The sequence below is a fragment of the Rhyacophila brunnea genome, unplaced genomic scaffold (genome assembly GCF_057557595.1).
Source record: "Rhyacophila brunnea isolate RB1 unplaced genomic scaffold, BYU_Rbru_1.0 scaffold_13, whole genome shotgun sequence".
Lineage (NCBI taxonomy): Eukaryota > Metazoa > Arthropoda > Insecta > Trichoptera > Rhyacophilidae > Rhyacophila > Rhyacophila brunnea.
The window spans coordinates 17,128,638-17,144,525 of NW_028232785.1; the positions used below are offsets into that span (position 1 = coordinate 17,128,638).

Here is a 15,888-nt window from a genome sequence, read left to right on the forward strand (position 1 = left end):
GACCCTTAATGCTATAATAAAGCGGTGATTACGCTTATGCGATAATCGCAGTGACGTCCCGTGGGGGTAGGCAGATTGTGCGTCGCTTGGGGGCGGCAGTTACTCGAAAGGCGCTGAAAGAATCAATATTTGGATTATATAGAAATATAAATAGCCAAATTTTAATTATACTAATTAAGGTATTTGTACAATAATAGCATAGCAAAAATGCTATAATGATACAAACTAAATGTGTCAGAAATATCATTCAAATAAAACTTCAAACTCTGGTGTATAGGGTGTCTAATTTATTTACCTATACATATTATATTCACACACACGGTGGCGTGTTGGACTATAACGCCGTGGGTCTTTGGTTCGATCCCGGGTCTGGCAAGTACACATATTGTTTTTCAATTTGTGTGTGAGTCAGGGTATGGACCTTATAGTTTGAGCAAGTGGCTGACATCCATTTCTCTTAAGACCAAAATCTGTTAATACAAACCTCTACTCTGTGGAGACCCATATGATCATATTAGGATCAGACATGGTCGTGAAAAAAAAATATATAAATTATTCGCTTTTTATATTTCTTATCTAAATTTAATTTTGAATGTTTTACTGGTATGTTTTTAGTTAGTAATGTATCCTCACAACGCATATTTTAGATATTAGAGTCATGAAAGGATGATAAAAAATAGGTACTATTAAAAAAAATGGGGCGGTTTTGTCTTGGGACGTCACTGGATAATCGCATTGAAAATAGGGAAATGCAAATAGTTGTGTATATTGCATTAAGGCATGCAATGTGCAATTGTTTGATAAGGTGAACGCAAGATTCTGATAAAATGCGTTAGGAAAATTAAATGGACTTGGCTGGAATGTCGTTCGGTGAGTAGGTAAACAATCTACATATTATAAATAACACAAAATTACTTTTTATTCGTTCGTTGATCAGTAGCATCAATGACATAATACAAAAAAATATGCAATGTCCACTCGGCAAAATGTATGTATGTAGGTACCTTATCCAATGTGGCAACATTAGGCACTATCTTTTGTCTATGGCGTAAGTAATCATCGTCTATTATCACGGCTGCCAGAATTGCTAATTACTGTCTGTCAGGATTGCTTACAATTGATTTATTGTGACTAGATAATCTTCGAGAACGCTTTCGGTGCATAAAATGGACGTAAATCGCGATGCAATTGACTTTGAACCTGATGGAGATGAGCAACATTTGTTGGATATGTCTTTACAAGGAAATAACACAAAGTCAAATACTTACATCAAACAAGAGTATGCCGACGATGCCGAGGTTAGTTTTTCGAAGGTTATTTATTATAAAAGACATACCTGATCAATTAGCGTTTATTTTTTAATCGATAATATTTATGTAATACATTGTATTGTGATCTTTCTTAGGATAAACATTCTCAGAAACAATCAACAAAAGACGCCAACGACATAAGTAAACAGGAAAAAAGTGTTTCCCCGAAAGAAATATGGGGTCATTTCGGAAATCGAATTGGAAATTTTTCAATAGACGTGGAAGGAAACTTTTTAACAATTTCACCCATTATAGCTACTCTAAATGAGTCGCCAGTAATGGTAAAACCGATTGATTTAAATAAGGTAAGTTTGGAACGTTCGTTTTGAATTAACTTTGTTATTATCGTAGTAGATTTTTGGGTTTCCACCAAGTGTCCTTCTTTCTTCTTAGTAAAGAAGGAACAAAGGAGAAAAAAACAAGCGTGAAAGCCTCAAACTTCATCATCATCATCATCATCATCAGGGGCGCGACAACCCGGTGTGGGTTTTGGCTTCCTCCAACAGCTCCCTCCACCTGTCCCTATCCATTGTGGCCGCTTTCCAAATCGGTACCCCCAGAAAACGGCAGTCACTGGCAGCTCCATCCAACCAACGAATCTTTGGCCTTCCTCTTCTTCTATGCCCTATTGGATTGCTGGACATCACTCTCTTTGCCGGTTCATTGTCGTTCATACGGTGCACATGACCTAGCCATCGCAGTGTCCCAATCTTAATTGATTGAACTGCGCTGCAATGTACAGCCCGTAAAGCTCAGCATTATATATTCTCCTCCAATTGGTGCCGTCCCTGTTCGGTCCATATATACGGCGGAGAATTTTTCTTTTAAAGATATTCAGGGCTCGTTCATTTCGCAGAGTTAATGTCCAGGTTTACGATGCGTAGGTGAGCACTGCCCTAACAAGCGTCTTGTAAAGAGTGCTTTTAGTTCGGCGAGATACTCGTAGTATGCGGGACGTAAAATGTCTTAACAGGCCAAAATATCATTTATCCGCAGACATGATTCTCTTGTTGATTTCTTCTGTAATTTTTATTATATAAAATGGTATTCTTTTAAACCTCTAGCTCTAAAGTTTTTAAATAAGTCATGTTTCAGTAGATCCATGTGCGGTGGTGTTAAGATTTTTTATATTTAAGTAATTATTTTCAAACGCATTTACAAAAAAAACAGGAGTAAAATTAATATTAACATTATATAGTGACATTTACGATAGAAAATATATTTATAATCTTTGTGATCCTAAATTTGACAAGAATTATGCATTTCATTATTCAAAAAATGGGCACGAATAACACATTTGAAGATAATTCTAAAGATTGATTATAAGCTATCTCTTTGACCATTCAAATGTGATAAACATCCTACGAATAATGATTGCTTTATAATAACTATTGACCTGGTTAAGATACAACATACGGCCGTCGCCATAAATTGGCAAACTATAAATGAAGTAGAGAGTAAGATCATGTTAACGCGCGTGATTGAATATGTACCGTTTTAAAAAAATATCGGTTTTGTAAATGCGTTTAAAAATTAATAAACCTAAAAAATCTTTTAAATTTTGCCATCATTTGAGCGACGAAGACTTTCCATCCTTCTTGATCTTCTGCTTCTCCACTATAAACGCAACATAATTGAATCCGGTGGGCATAAATCCAGCCAATATCATACGGCATAATGTTGCAAAACCTCGCCGATTTCGTTTCAGCACACTATATTATCATTTCACCATAAGAATACACTAATCTCCTTTTTTAATAATAAAATTAATGTATTTTTATAGATACCCTCAAAATACTCCACCACTGTAAAAGTGGAGACTGATTTAGAGCGGGTTGAGTCAGAGAATGAGATTGTTCAAGAGGATGTAGAGCAAAGCAATTATGATTACTCTCAACCATCTTGCTCTTATTCCGAATGCAACCCAGGAAATCAGGTATATAGGAAACCCTTCATTTAAAATAACCTAAAACGAAAGACACAGTAATAATAATACTATCGGCTTAAGGTACTTGATCGAATTTGAATTTAAATTCTAATGGATTCAAGCTCTGTACTATTCCATTTAAGTCGTCTTTTGCGACCTGGGTTTCTCCTTTCGGCATTTTCATATATGTATGTATGAGAATGCATGGATGAGGATTTTGGTATGTATATGTGTGTATATAAATATATATTATATTAGGTGAGTTTATATATATTATAATAGGCGAGTTTATATGTATAGTTTTTTTTAAATAATGTTATAAAAAAGTAAGTACCATGTAAGAGTATTATTAAAGACTAATATCTCATTAGTTAACTCCATTAAATATTTTTCTTAGAATTGACGATTTACACCTCTTGAGTGTAGTTTTTTTTTTAATAAAATTAATGGTCTATTATTAGATTTTGCCGATATATTATAAAATGCGATCGGGTGTATTGTTATTAATAAGATAGGGTTTTTACTAATTAGGTTTTTTACTGGCACTTCAACTATTCATAATTTGTTTATTGTATTTTTTGTGACCTTTGACTTGATAGGTAGGTAATGGAGTTTTTACCTACTTTATATAGTTAAGAGTGTTCGTTGTCAGTGTGTGTTTGCCTTTGGTGAGTGTACACGATGCCTAAAGATGCCGAAAGGCAAAACCCAGGTCGCAAAAAACGACTTAAATCGAATAGTACAGAACTTGAATCCATTGGAACACATAGTTATATTACTTATCCACATATCCACTCTTCTTCTTCTGAATTCTATCCGCCCTGCATGATAAAGTTCCCACATTTTTTTTCAAATATTCTCTAATTGACCTATGTCGTTTACCTATATTATGTTCATGCGATTCTTTGCCTTCTTATAGTTGAGCCCTGCAACCACTGTCGTGACGTTTTCTGGTAGTCTCGGATTATTAGAGAGAGAAATACAAGAGCCATACGATGAAATACAGATTGACTATCAAGACATTAAAAAAGAATTGGGACTATATGAAGCGATTACTAATATAGTCAGTCGCACTGTTAAACGTAATCATATTATACAATCCAACGTCACAGATCCCGAAATATTAGTAGCTGTTATAAAGTTGGAGAGAAAATCATTTTATAACAAAAACTTTGTGTGCAGTTTTTGTTTTGATTTTTTTGCGTCGCTGTCTTTATTGAAGCTTCACAAAATGTGTCATGAAATATCGATAGCGGATAAAATGGAAAATTACAAAAGCACTCGATCTGATTTCACGAATCTGAGAAATTCTGAAGAAATGCAATATAAATGTGACCATTGTAATTACTTATGCATAAGACCTAGTGCTTTGAAAGTACACAAAACGACTCATTCTGATGAAAAGCCCTTTAAATGCGACCATTGTAATTACTCATGTATAAGATTTATTAATATGATCAGGCACAAAATGACTCATTCTGGTGAAAAGCCACATAAATGTGACAATTGTGAATACTCTTGCATACAAGCAAGTGCTTTGAAAATACACAAACTGACTCATTCTGATGAAAAGCCTTTTAAATGTGACCTTTGTAATTACTCTTGTAATCAATCTCGTTATATGAAAAAACACAAAAAGACTCATTCTGGTGAAAAGCCATTTCAATGCGACCAATGCAAGTACTCTTGTAGTGTATCTAGTGTTTTAAAAATACACAAAATGACTCATTCTGGTGAAAAGCCATTTCAATGCGACCAATGCAAATACTCTTGTAGTGTATCTAGTGTTTTAAAAATACACAAAATGACTCATTCTGGTGAAAAGCCATTCAAATGTGACCGATGTAATTACTCTTGTAATCAGTCTCGTTATATGAAAACGCACAAAATGACTCATTCTGGTGAAAAGCCTTTTCAATGCGACCATTGTAACTACTCATGTTTAAGATTTATTGATATGATCAGGCACAAAATGACTCATTCTGGTGAAAAGCCACATAAATGTGACAATTGTGAATACTCTTGCATACAATCTAGTGCTTTGAAAATACACAAAATGACTCATTCTGATGAAAAGCCTTTTAAATGTGACCTATGTAATTACTCTTGTAATCAATATCGTTATATGAAAACACACAAAATGACTCATTCTGGTGAAAAGCCATTTCAATGCGACCAATGCAAGTACTCTTGTAGTGTATCTAATGTCTTAAAAATACACAAAATGACTCATTCTGGTGAAAAGCCATTCAAATGTGACCAATGTAATTACTCTTGTAAAACATCTGGTTATATGAATAGACACAAAATGACTCATTCTGGTGTAAAGCCACTTAAATGTGACAATTGTGAATACTCTTGCATACATTCTAGTGCTTTGAAAGTACACAAAATGACTCATTCTGATGAAAAGCCATTTCAATGCGACCAATGCAAGTACTCCTGTCGTGTATCTAATGTTTTAAAAATACACAAAATGACTCATTCTGGTGAAAAGCCATTCAAATGTGACCAATGTAATTACTCTTGTAGGACATCTCGTATACTAAAAAAACACAAAACAACTCACGTTCGTAATAATATATTGTAATCATATTGGATGCTACTATGCACGATATACTGTTCGGTTATCAGGAATACAGCGGAAAACACATTTTGAAAATACCCGATATACTGGATTATTTGTTAGTTTGGGTTATGTTAGGTTAGTGACACGGCCATAAAATATACGCCTTCAGCTGACATTCTTTTCATAAAATTTGTGACGTAACAACTTTTCGGTCCGACCTTAAATATCGATTTTGGTTTAAAATTACGCGGCCTACCTCTAAACAAAGCTATAACAATTATGTAATGAGTTCCATAGTACAATCTGAGTGACTTATAGCCACTCAGAATGAACTATGGATGAGTTTTCTTTCAATAAGGCCGAACGGTCTTATAAGGTAAATTGTAAGTAATTAAAATGTATAGAATTAAGGTTAAAAAAAGATAATAAATTGTAAACGACATATGTGATATCATTTGCTTAGCATTGTTAACAGATGTTCATTCATATTTAATCTAATTTTGGATTATATAAAAATTAATTTTATTTTTCAAATTTGGTTACAAAGTATTTTCCGGTAGCCAAAATAAAATATCTTAAATAATTTAATTATGATATCATATATTGTCGTAATTAAAATCTAATGATTACATTTTGTAAGTACTGATTGCATACGCTCACTTTTAATTATAATGAGTGGTGTACGAATTTTAAGTACCTACCTTTATAAAAGATAGATGAAGGAATTTCGGAAATAGAAATTCTAACAATGTAAGTCCAAGGACTCGATTGCTTTCCTAATTTACAAATAGAAATTGTTCTTTAGATCTGTCAATTAACCCCGACAGATCAATTTTAAATTTTAAAAATTTACCCTAAATAGGTAACTTTTAAACCTTATAAATAAATACTTGTCGTAGAAATCTAGATTAGATCTAAAGTTATTCTTCTAAGTTGAAGTGTTTTATAAACATAATTAAATAAATTTTGGTTGTACGTACTTCCAGCTAACGACAATTAGCGCGCGAAGTTTTGGTATAAAAGAAACGGCTGAATTTAATTTTGCGCCATTCTATTCGCATTAATACGTTCGAGCGGTAATTTTTATCATTCATATTCATGTTACGCATCGTTTTGTACGGATACATTTTTATTTTTACCGCGAACCCGATAAATGAATTGATAGATCGTCGCTATAGTATTGGTTTCCCGAATATCCGTTTTTGTCGAAATCGACCTTTTAATCCAGAATGTTTTTTGTATCTAATTGGACTAGAACCATCCCTTTCTTTAAATTACTTTGTAATGATAATGAATACATTATTCATATGATGTAAAAATAACAGTTTAAATATCTCCATGTATTTAAATATAGGATTATGAAATTTCTTTTTAGTCGCCTGAACATTTGGTCTATTCGGGAAACCAATCCTATAGCGACGAGATATTTGTCCAATCTGTGTTAAAAATACCATAGGGACTTTTACGATTGTCACTAAACTTGTAACACTTATAGGTATTTATAAATTGCTTATTTTTATCTAATTAAATGATCATAATTTTCCGGAAAAGCCGGAAAATAAACAGCTTTGACTTTGACTCTTGGTCTGATGGAAGAGGTAGAAAAACTGCCCCATTGGCTCGCTTTTTGCGTGTGAACACGCCCAGAAAATTCATGTAAGACCTTTCTTGACCCTTTTCAGTATTTAAAGTTAATAAAATCCATATTTCAATGACAAGTTTAGTATTAGAACCTCTATACGTGAACGTAATCTCTTGATTAAAGATATGAGTAATTCTTTAGTAAAGTTATTCAAAGAAAACGTAAATTCAGAGTGGGGGAAACTTGCACCTGTGACGTCAAATCTCGGGGGGTCCCTTTCTGGAGGATATAAAAGACCATACATTTTCAGAGTCGTCAGTCGTTGATTTTCTAATAGGCCCGTAAGGTCGTGCTCAAGTGTAGAGCAAATTCGTGTAGTTTTAAAATATTCTCGCGATATTTTCATTCGCGAAATACTTCGTCGCGTCATCAGTCAAGACGTCACAACGGGTGACGTGGTGATTTGAGCTGTCAGTTGGTGTTGTAAACAACATATCGTCACAGCGTCGCGTCATCAAGTCACGATCTATTTTTTTTTAAAAAAGGTGCATAGCTTCCTAAAGTTTATAGTCGGCGGCTCATAGCATATAAGTGTGCAACCGTATATTAAATAAATATAAAAATAATTATAATTAGTTAACTTTATGTAATAAATAAGTTAAATAAGTTTATAAAATAACTAAGTAATTATTTGCTATTAAAATAAATTGTGTAATTGTTAATGGACATTTAAATATAATAAATTTATTTACTGAAATTAATTTAAATAAATAATTAAATCATTATTATCGAAGAAGTTTTTTTTTTTTTTTAAATAACTTGCGATGTCTACGGAAAACATCTGACTTAAGGGAAAAGTGACAGGAGGTCAGCCGTCATTGGTGATTGCGTATATACTCGTATTTACGAAAGTAAATTTAATTTGGAGGTTAATATAATAATTAACTATCCGAACGCCAGCCTATCACTAGGTGGCGGTTCTTTAAACAATAAAAAGTTAAATAATATTGTTATGGTGTATTCAAATAGTGTCGAACTGACTACCTCCTCCCAAATAGAGCTGAGCTAGCTAAGCGAAGGTGCTCAATCGGTCTAAGGGCTGGACCGGTTGAAGATAAAGTGCCTTTGGGATTATTCCGGGACCGGGGTCACGTCATAAGGTTAGGTTAAATTAGGTTTGGTTAGGTTTACCTTACAAATAATCCAGTTTATCGGCTATTTTCAAAATGTGTTTTACGCTATATTCCTGATAACAGAACAGAACCACAATTTCGTAGGTACCAATACAATTCACACATATAGTCACGCTGACCTTTTTCAATCGTATTAATAAAATTTTATTAATCTTCTTCATTTTTTATGGGTCATTGATTAAGACATTATAATATAATATTATTATTTAATAGCGTTAGCAAGAAATTTAAAGCCAATACAAAATGTACTGCATTAATTGTCGTAGGAATATTTTAAACTTTCTTACCAATGTTTGAGAAATTATCCAGCAATATTTTTATAATAATAATACGATGTAAATGTCATTGTTTAAAAATGAACCTCAAGAAAACGAAACTATTACTTGTATAAAAAATAGCGACACCAGACACCAACACAAATTTTGTCATTAACAGCGACCCAATCGAACGTGTGACCCATTATAAATATTTAGGTACCCATGGGTCAATGAGAAATGGGACCAGTCTCAGGAAATAAAAACTAGAAGTGAGACCGAAAGGAGCGCATTTCTCAAAATGAGACGCCTCCTTAGCAATCGAGATCTTAACCTCTGAGACTGCGTATGGTAGGTTATTATGTGCTCCCAATTCTTTTCTATAGTATGGAAGTATGGACGCTAAACTAAGAGATGTCACGGAGACTTGAAGCTTTCGAGATGTGGCTGTATAGACGCATCCTCAAAATTCCGTGGACTGACCGGGTGACAAATGTTGAAGCTCTCAATCGAATGGGGAAGGACCGAGAAGTTCTACGTAGTATCAAAACCAGGAAACTACAGTACCCCGGCCACATTATGAGAGGACAAAAATACACCATTCCCCAACTTGTCATTCAAGGAAAGATCAATGTGAAGCGTAGCAGAGGACGGCACCGCATTTCGTGGCTTAACCACCTCCGTGATTAGTACGAGTGCAGCTCCACTGAACTGTTCTGAGTAGCAGATGATGAGCAGTAGCTATTAATCAAAAATTATTAGAATTTTATTGTCTTTGCCCATATTATCCGCACTTTAATTGGAGTATATGGACACCACGTGGCGCTTCCAAGAACCCCTGTCGCTCGCCAGTCTTCTTGCTTCGTTCCACGTCAAACCAGCATCCCGTAGCTCGGCCGTATAAGCTCTATAGATAGTATTTAGGGGCCTTCCAGGATGCCGGAATCCGGTCGGCTTGGAGAACTGGCAAGCCAGGTTGGGGTTCTCTTCTGGCATCCGTGGCACGTAGCTGAGCCAGGTCCAACGTCGCCTCTTCACTCTCAGCGTGACGGACAAAACATCGAGAGCGTCGACAGATTCAAGTACCTGGGGGTTAGAATTGTTACTACACAAAAATCCTACGAAATATTTTTTTATTTCCTAGAACTGAATTTACATAACAATACTAGCCATTGGTCTTTGCAAGTCATTGCAATTGACAGACTAAAAGTTTCTTTGTTGTCTTACGACCTATGCTCGCTACTCACTTTTTAAACAACTTAAATTGTTGGGTATTTCCCTACTTTTAATACATTCTACACTCTTCCTTTAAATGTGCCACTTCTATAATGTTGTTTTGTATTGAATTTTTATTATTCTCATTTTCTCTTAATAATTCCCTCTTACACTAGTACCTACATTTCATTTCCATAACGTTTCCGATGTATCTATGTTAATATGTAGACAACTTAGTTACATAACTGACTCATAATTATTAATATTCTATTTTTATATTTAATATTTCTGTGTATGTATATCTTTACTATCTTGCCCGGCTTGATGACTTTCCGACAACAAGAAATCGGTGATAACAGGACGTCGCTGTAGTTGCATATAGAAGACTTCTCAGTGACGTACCTGTCATGGTGGCAACGCGTGCTAGAAGGGTGTTAAATAATGTATCGGCTCTCTTTGTAGGTGCGACTGCTTTTATTCTAGGCAATAAACTAAGAATGAACAATATAATATAATTATTCTAACATCACTGGAGCGTAAAATAAAATGATAAATTTGGGGGCGCCTCTTGAATTTGAAAACGGAAGTGTGATTAGCTGCACTGGGAGAGAATGTTAGTTCATAGTTTTAACACGTGAGCAAGATGTCCTTGTTCGAACATATAATATCAATTATATTCGAATACTTTGCAGGTACTTCACTGATTTATTTCCCAAAGAATAATTTTAGATAATTTATTATTAATGTTAGTAGGTACCTACCATGCCCGCCACATCCTGAAGCGGGCTCCAAGGCTAGGATCTTTGGCAGGCCCCCCTACCTATTGCTAAGGATAAAGGCACTGGTGTACGCGGTAATATTGATGTGTATATTTAGTGTTCTTTTGTATCTTATAATATATATATTTGAATTGTAGAGTTGTCGAGTATCGATACATAGTTAAAAATTGTATCGTACAAGCACAACATTATCGAAAGAAAATAACACCGCAGGCGACTTTTTTTCACTATGAGAGCAAATTTGTGATGTGTGTTTATCTCCCTTATCTGGTCTAGTCGCCACGCCGGGCCCCTCCTGAGTCCGGGCTCCCAGGCCAGAGCCCTGTAGCCCCCCCCCCCCCCTTGTGGGGGCTATGGTACCTACTTTTACCTTGGGAATGACGAACTCAGGTGGTGTCATTTAATTAGTGAAATCCTGGTACTTTGGGGATGAGAGAGAGGCATCGAGGATTCGTGTTACGCATTGTGTGTGTTTATAGGTATGATGTCACATAATATTGGCAAAGGCATAGTAAGAACACAATTATTAAATTTGTTAACGCCCCGCGCAGAGCTGGGTTTCTTTAATCAAAACGTTTTATACACAAGCATTGATTTTACGGGTATATTATAAAGATTAGAAAATTAAACATAAGGGGTGGGCGATTATTATAGATACACTTGTCACATGTCACTAATGGGCAGATTAACATTAACTGGGGAAAGCTATATCGCTGATGAATTGGTTCACTTTAATTGGAGTTAAACTGTATCACTCTTTCGTTGTTTTTATTTCGGTAGATTTTTTTAATGATCGCGTCACTCCCCGCGGAGCGATGCGTGACTCATGAACCAAATCGGTCCGTCTTTTCGCTGAAGGGATGGTTTGCTAACTGCCTGTTTTCTCAAAATTCAATCACCACCATTGAAGGAAGATGCGGGTGAGGGGCTAAGGGGTAATTTAACAAACTGCAAGCGGGGTGAGCCAACAGGAGTTCTGTTTCTTGGGTTTGCTCGACCGGCAACTAACCGGTAGGTATGCTCTGTACCTGGGGCTCGGCCTTCGTAAAGATTGCTTTCGCAATATTGTTTGTGAAGCAGAGCTGGTAAACTTTCATCAGTTGTTGTAAACCTGATAGGCATATAGTGATTTTACGAGACGGTAGTCATTGTTTAATGTAAGGTGCCTGATATGGGATCGGCGACGTCTCTTCGCCAGGGGTTGTATTTGTTATCACTACTTATTTTTTGTGAAATTAAAGATTTTTATAAAAAAAATAAACAATATTGTTCTAGAAAATATGCATTTTATGTAATATGTTTTTGTTTTAATTATAAAATGCGACACACAATCAAAACATTTTATTTAAATAATACATAAGTTCCTACCTACGTAGCGTTTCTTTTCGACACTATTTTAATACGGAGATTATTTTATTTCTTTAAATAATTTTATTGCGACCAACGTGTTTTAACATAATATTTATGTTTGAATAATTGAGTTATTTAGGAACTGTAGGCGATTCATCGTCATTTATTCATGTTTTGGTGACGCTATAATCTTAATTTCGCCTATCAAAATCCATGTTAAATACTTCTCGGTGTGCTTTTAAACATTACACATTCCATTTAGGTAGGTATCTACACAATAATACAACACTTTGTTCTGTCCTTTTTATAGCGAAGAAAAACAGGTTGCAAACCTCATCCTCTCGGAATGTCCGAGAATATCCTCCGAGAGGGAAAAATTACTCCAGTCGGTCCATCCAGATGTTGGGCCCATCGGGCCGGCAGACCTGATTGCCACAAAGGCCAATTAATGAGTACCTAGGTAGATTGACAGACGTAAAAATATACGTTTGCTTATAGGTCAACATTAAATTGTATTTCGACTGTGATAATAATTGAGCGATCGGAATCGAATCTACTGCTGAAACAATATTGCATCGGGTCTTATTAAATAAAATGTAGGTACAGCTAAATTCGACTTGTAAATAATAAATTAAAATATATTCTTATGCAATGTGCTACAATGCCCTTGATTTGGTCAGCTGAAGAACCTTACATATTATACTGTAACTAGGTTTATGACATTAACATAAATGCATTGATCTTCAGTTGATGTTTGTAGTAGTAAAATCGTGACGACATAACTGCAATGTTTCCGCCTTGTAATCAATCCTATCATAGTTTGAAATGACGTTAACCTCCCACAACAAAACTGACACAAAATCCCTATATTAAGTCCCGCAGTTCACCCTGATCGGTCTGCTGACTTTTCAGAGTGAGCTGTGAATGATAAAAGTCGACCTGAAAAGGTCATGAACAAACTATAAGTAAGTAATATAAAAGGTATCGCATAAGTGTATTTTTTGTAATATCACAAGTGTCACTCGCATACTCCGAGTCAATATGTATTTTAATTATTTTATAATGTTATCAATTTAAATCGCTGATCAAATTTAAGATGTTATTTCCAATGTATAGAATCATACGAAAAAACTGCGCTTTCATATAAAATATTATTCTCTTGTAAATTCACACAAATGATATCACGCGTCTTCTTTCTCAAGTAAATACTATATAACCCTTTATGTGAAATAGAGACAGTGCTCTTCATGTATTTTCTTTCACACATTTTGTTCGATGCATAAAGCTTAATGCGTAAGAAACAGAAAATTCGACAGATTCTCTATAGTCAGATCTCGCACGGTGAACGAGACAATTTCACAATCATAAAATATAGAACTAACTAAAGGAATAAATCTTTTTATATCAATTTTTGAGATGCGATTATTGATTTAAGTATATAAACTTTAATGTAAAATGAACATTGTTTATGTTATTAGAATGTAATAATTAAGTTTCCTTATAAGCTTTACTAACAAATTGTAATAGTTTGAGAGGTAATATATAATCCATACAACGTGTCACCTTCAATGACATATTAAATGGACAACTCACTTCATACCCGGCGCGCACGAGAAATTGTGCGTGAAAGTCATTCACAGATGTATAGGTAGATGTCACGTGACCATATGACGTACCGTTTCCATTATGCGATACAAGCTTCGAGAGTTTATAGTAATATAACCTTTATTCTAATGGCGTATTAGTGTCATGACTCATTGCGTTAGAAACAGATTCTCGGTTACTTACGACTTCTCGGAGATTAGACGCAAGTGAGCCCAGCAAATCACAGGCGACTGACTGTTCAATGGTTCCTGTCATTCAATTGCATTGAATAAACATTCATCAATATCTTAAAATGGCATTTTATAAATAATAAATAATACTAACACATGAAAAGTGATATCCCATCTTTCTTGGAGTGTTTAGTAGATTTTTTTACAATTTTTAACTAGGCACATTGGCATTTTGTAACACAATAATAACGGTGGAGTCGAAACCTGACAGTCAGAAATTTTGTATGGGCAGACCCAGCGGTGTCGCCAGACCGCTTGCAAGCAGAATGTTCATTTAAGCGTAGGATACCGATATTAAAATATGAATTTCGCCATCCGGCAGACCCGACACAAAGTGAGTGTCATTTTATTTTCTAGATGCTTCGTCCATATTAATGTCATTGGTCACCTTACACTTTCTAGGCGAATCTGTTCGATTCGCGCCTCGCGAAATGAGTTGTATGAGGAATTTAAAAATGTCAAAATAACCTATTTCCGATTATTCTAGCTTTCTTAAAAGTACCCAATTAACTAACTATCAATTGATTTTATCGTTCATAATATGACCATCTTAACTAGATATAGGTACCATATAATAAATAATCTAACACACTTATTTTTATAAAATACACATACAATTAGGCAACTATGTAAAATTAACGAGCGCTCCGGTTCGTAAAATCTGTGACGTCCCGTGGGGGTAGGCAGATCGAGCGTCGCTTGTGGGCGGCAGTTGCTCCAAGGGCGGCAAATCGAGGAGAATCATTAGGTATATACTGTAGAAATAGGTACCTAAACTTAGTAATAACGGGAATATCTTTTCATTAAAAAAATGAGCTCACTGGTAGGAAGCAAAATGTATTAATTAACATGAAAGGTTTAACAGGAATGTAATTTTTTTGTCGAGTTTGCGATTTCTAGTTTACTTTCGTTGTTTTTGGACGTCACGTCCTTGATGACCAGCAATGACACGTGCAGATTTACGAATTATATTTTAATTATAGGTAGGTACATAATAACCTAATAAATTTATCCAAATATTTTTTCCAGTCATTCGCGAGTTTTAAATGTTGTATTTGAAATGTTGTATCTGAAACCGTGGACCCGCAATATTATCTACTGAAGTAGATATGGCATTTAAATTAGTCATGAAATGATGGTAAAAAATACTGTATAAAAATGGGGCGGCATATTGGCGCTGCTTAGGGGCGGCATTTTGTCTAGGGACGTCACTGCGTAAAATATTCCATTTCGAGCTCTGGCAGTAATAACATGCAAAATGTCTCAATATTGTTAATACATAGGTATTATTAAACTGAAAAAATAACTAGGTTCCTGAAGAATTCTAAATGAATTACAGGTAAGTACATTACCTAGTTAGGTATCACTCTTCCACAAAATTATTAAAATAAAGGAACTCTGAGGAAGAAAAGAAAGAGCCTCTTACTGTCAAAAACGAGGTTTCCAATATACATAAAATCTAATGAAATAAGTAGGTATATTCAGTAAGTACCTACCTACCTAGGTAATTAAAAACTCGACTTACCTATTTTTTGTACACCCTGAAGGTGATTTATTTGTCATAACATAAAACATGCAAGTGTACACGAAACGGTGATAAATAAACAAAATGAACAACTTTTCTCTATAAATATTTTTAGTAATATATTACTTACTTATTATGCCGGCGCTCCATTGGCACGCAAGTCAGACGATTTACAGTCTTCGGACTTTTTTTTCGCGTGGAGCACCCCAGGTCTGCGGACTTTTTAATCCGCAGACCAGGCTCGTTGGATTTCAAACATGTTTGATATTTTACTCGCCGAGCCGCTGAAATTCGTACGTTCACCACGCTTTACCGTCACATTATTTATATCTATGCCGACGGACGACAG

At 34.9% G+C, this 15,888-nt stretch overlaps 1 protein-coding gene across 1 annotated transcript; it reads left to right on the top strand.

The window, feature by feature from the left end:
* Positions 1 to 1,080: 1,080 nt before the first annotated feature.
* On the top strand, positions 1,081 to 12,628 carry LOC147076701 (uncharacterized). The gene is made up of 5 exons (XM_085940916.1): positions 1,081 to 1,298; positions 1,406 to 1,615; positions 3,094 to 3,246; positions 4,157 to 4,917; positions 12,490 to 12,628. Exons 1-5 carry the CDS (start codon positions 1,167 to 1,169, stop codon positions 12,626 to 12,628), a joined length of 1,395 nt encoding a protein of 464 aa, XP_085797042.1. The 5' UTR covers positions 1,081 to 1,166.
* Positions 12,629 to 15,888: the final 3,260 nt, after the last annotated feature.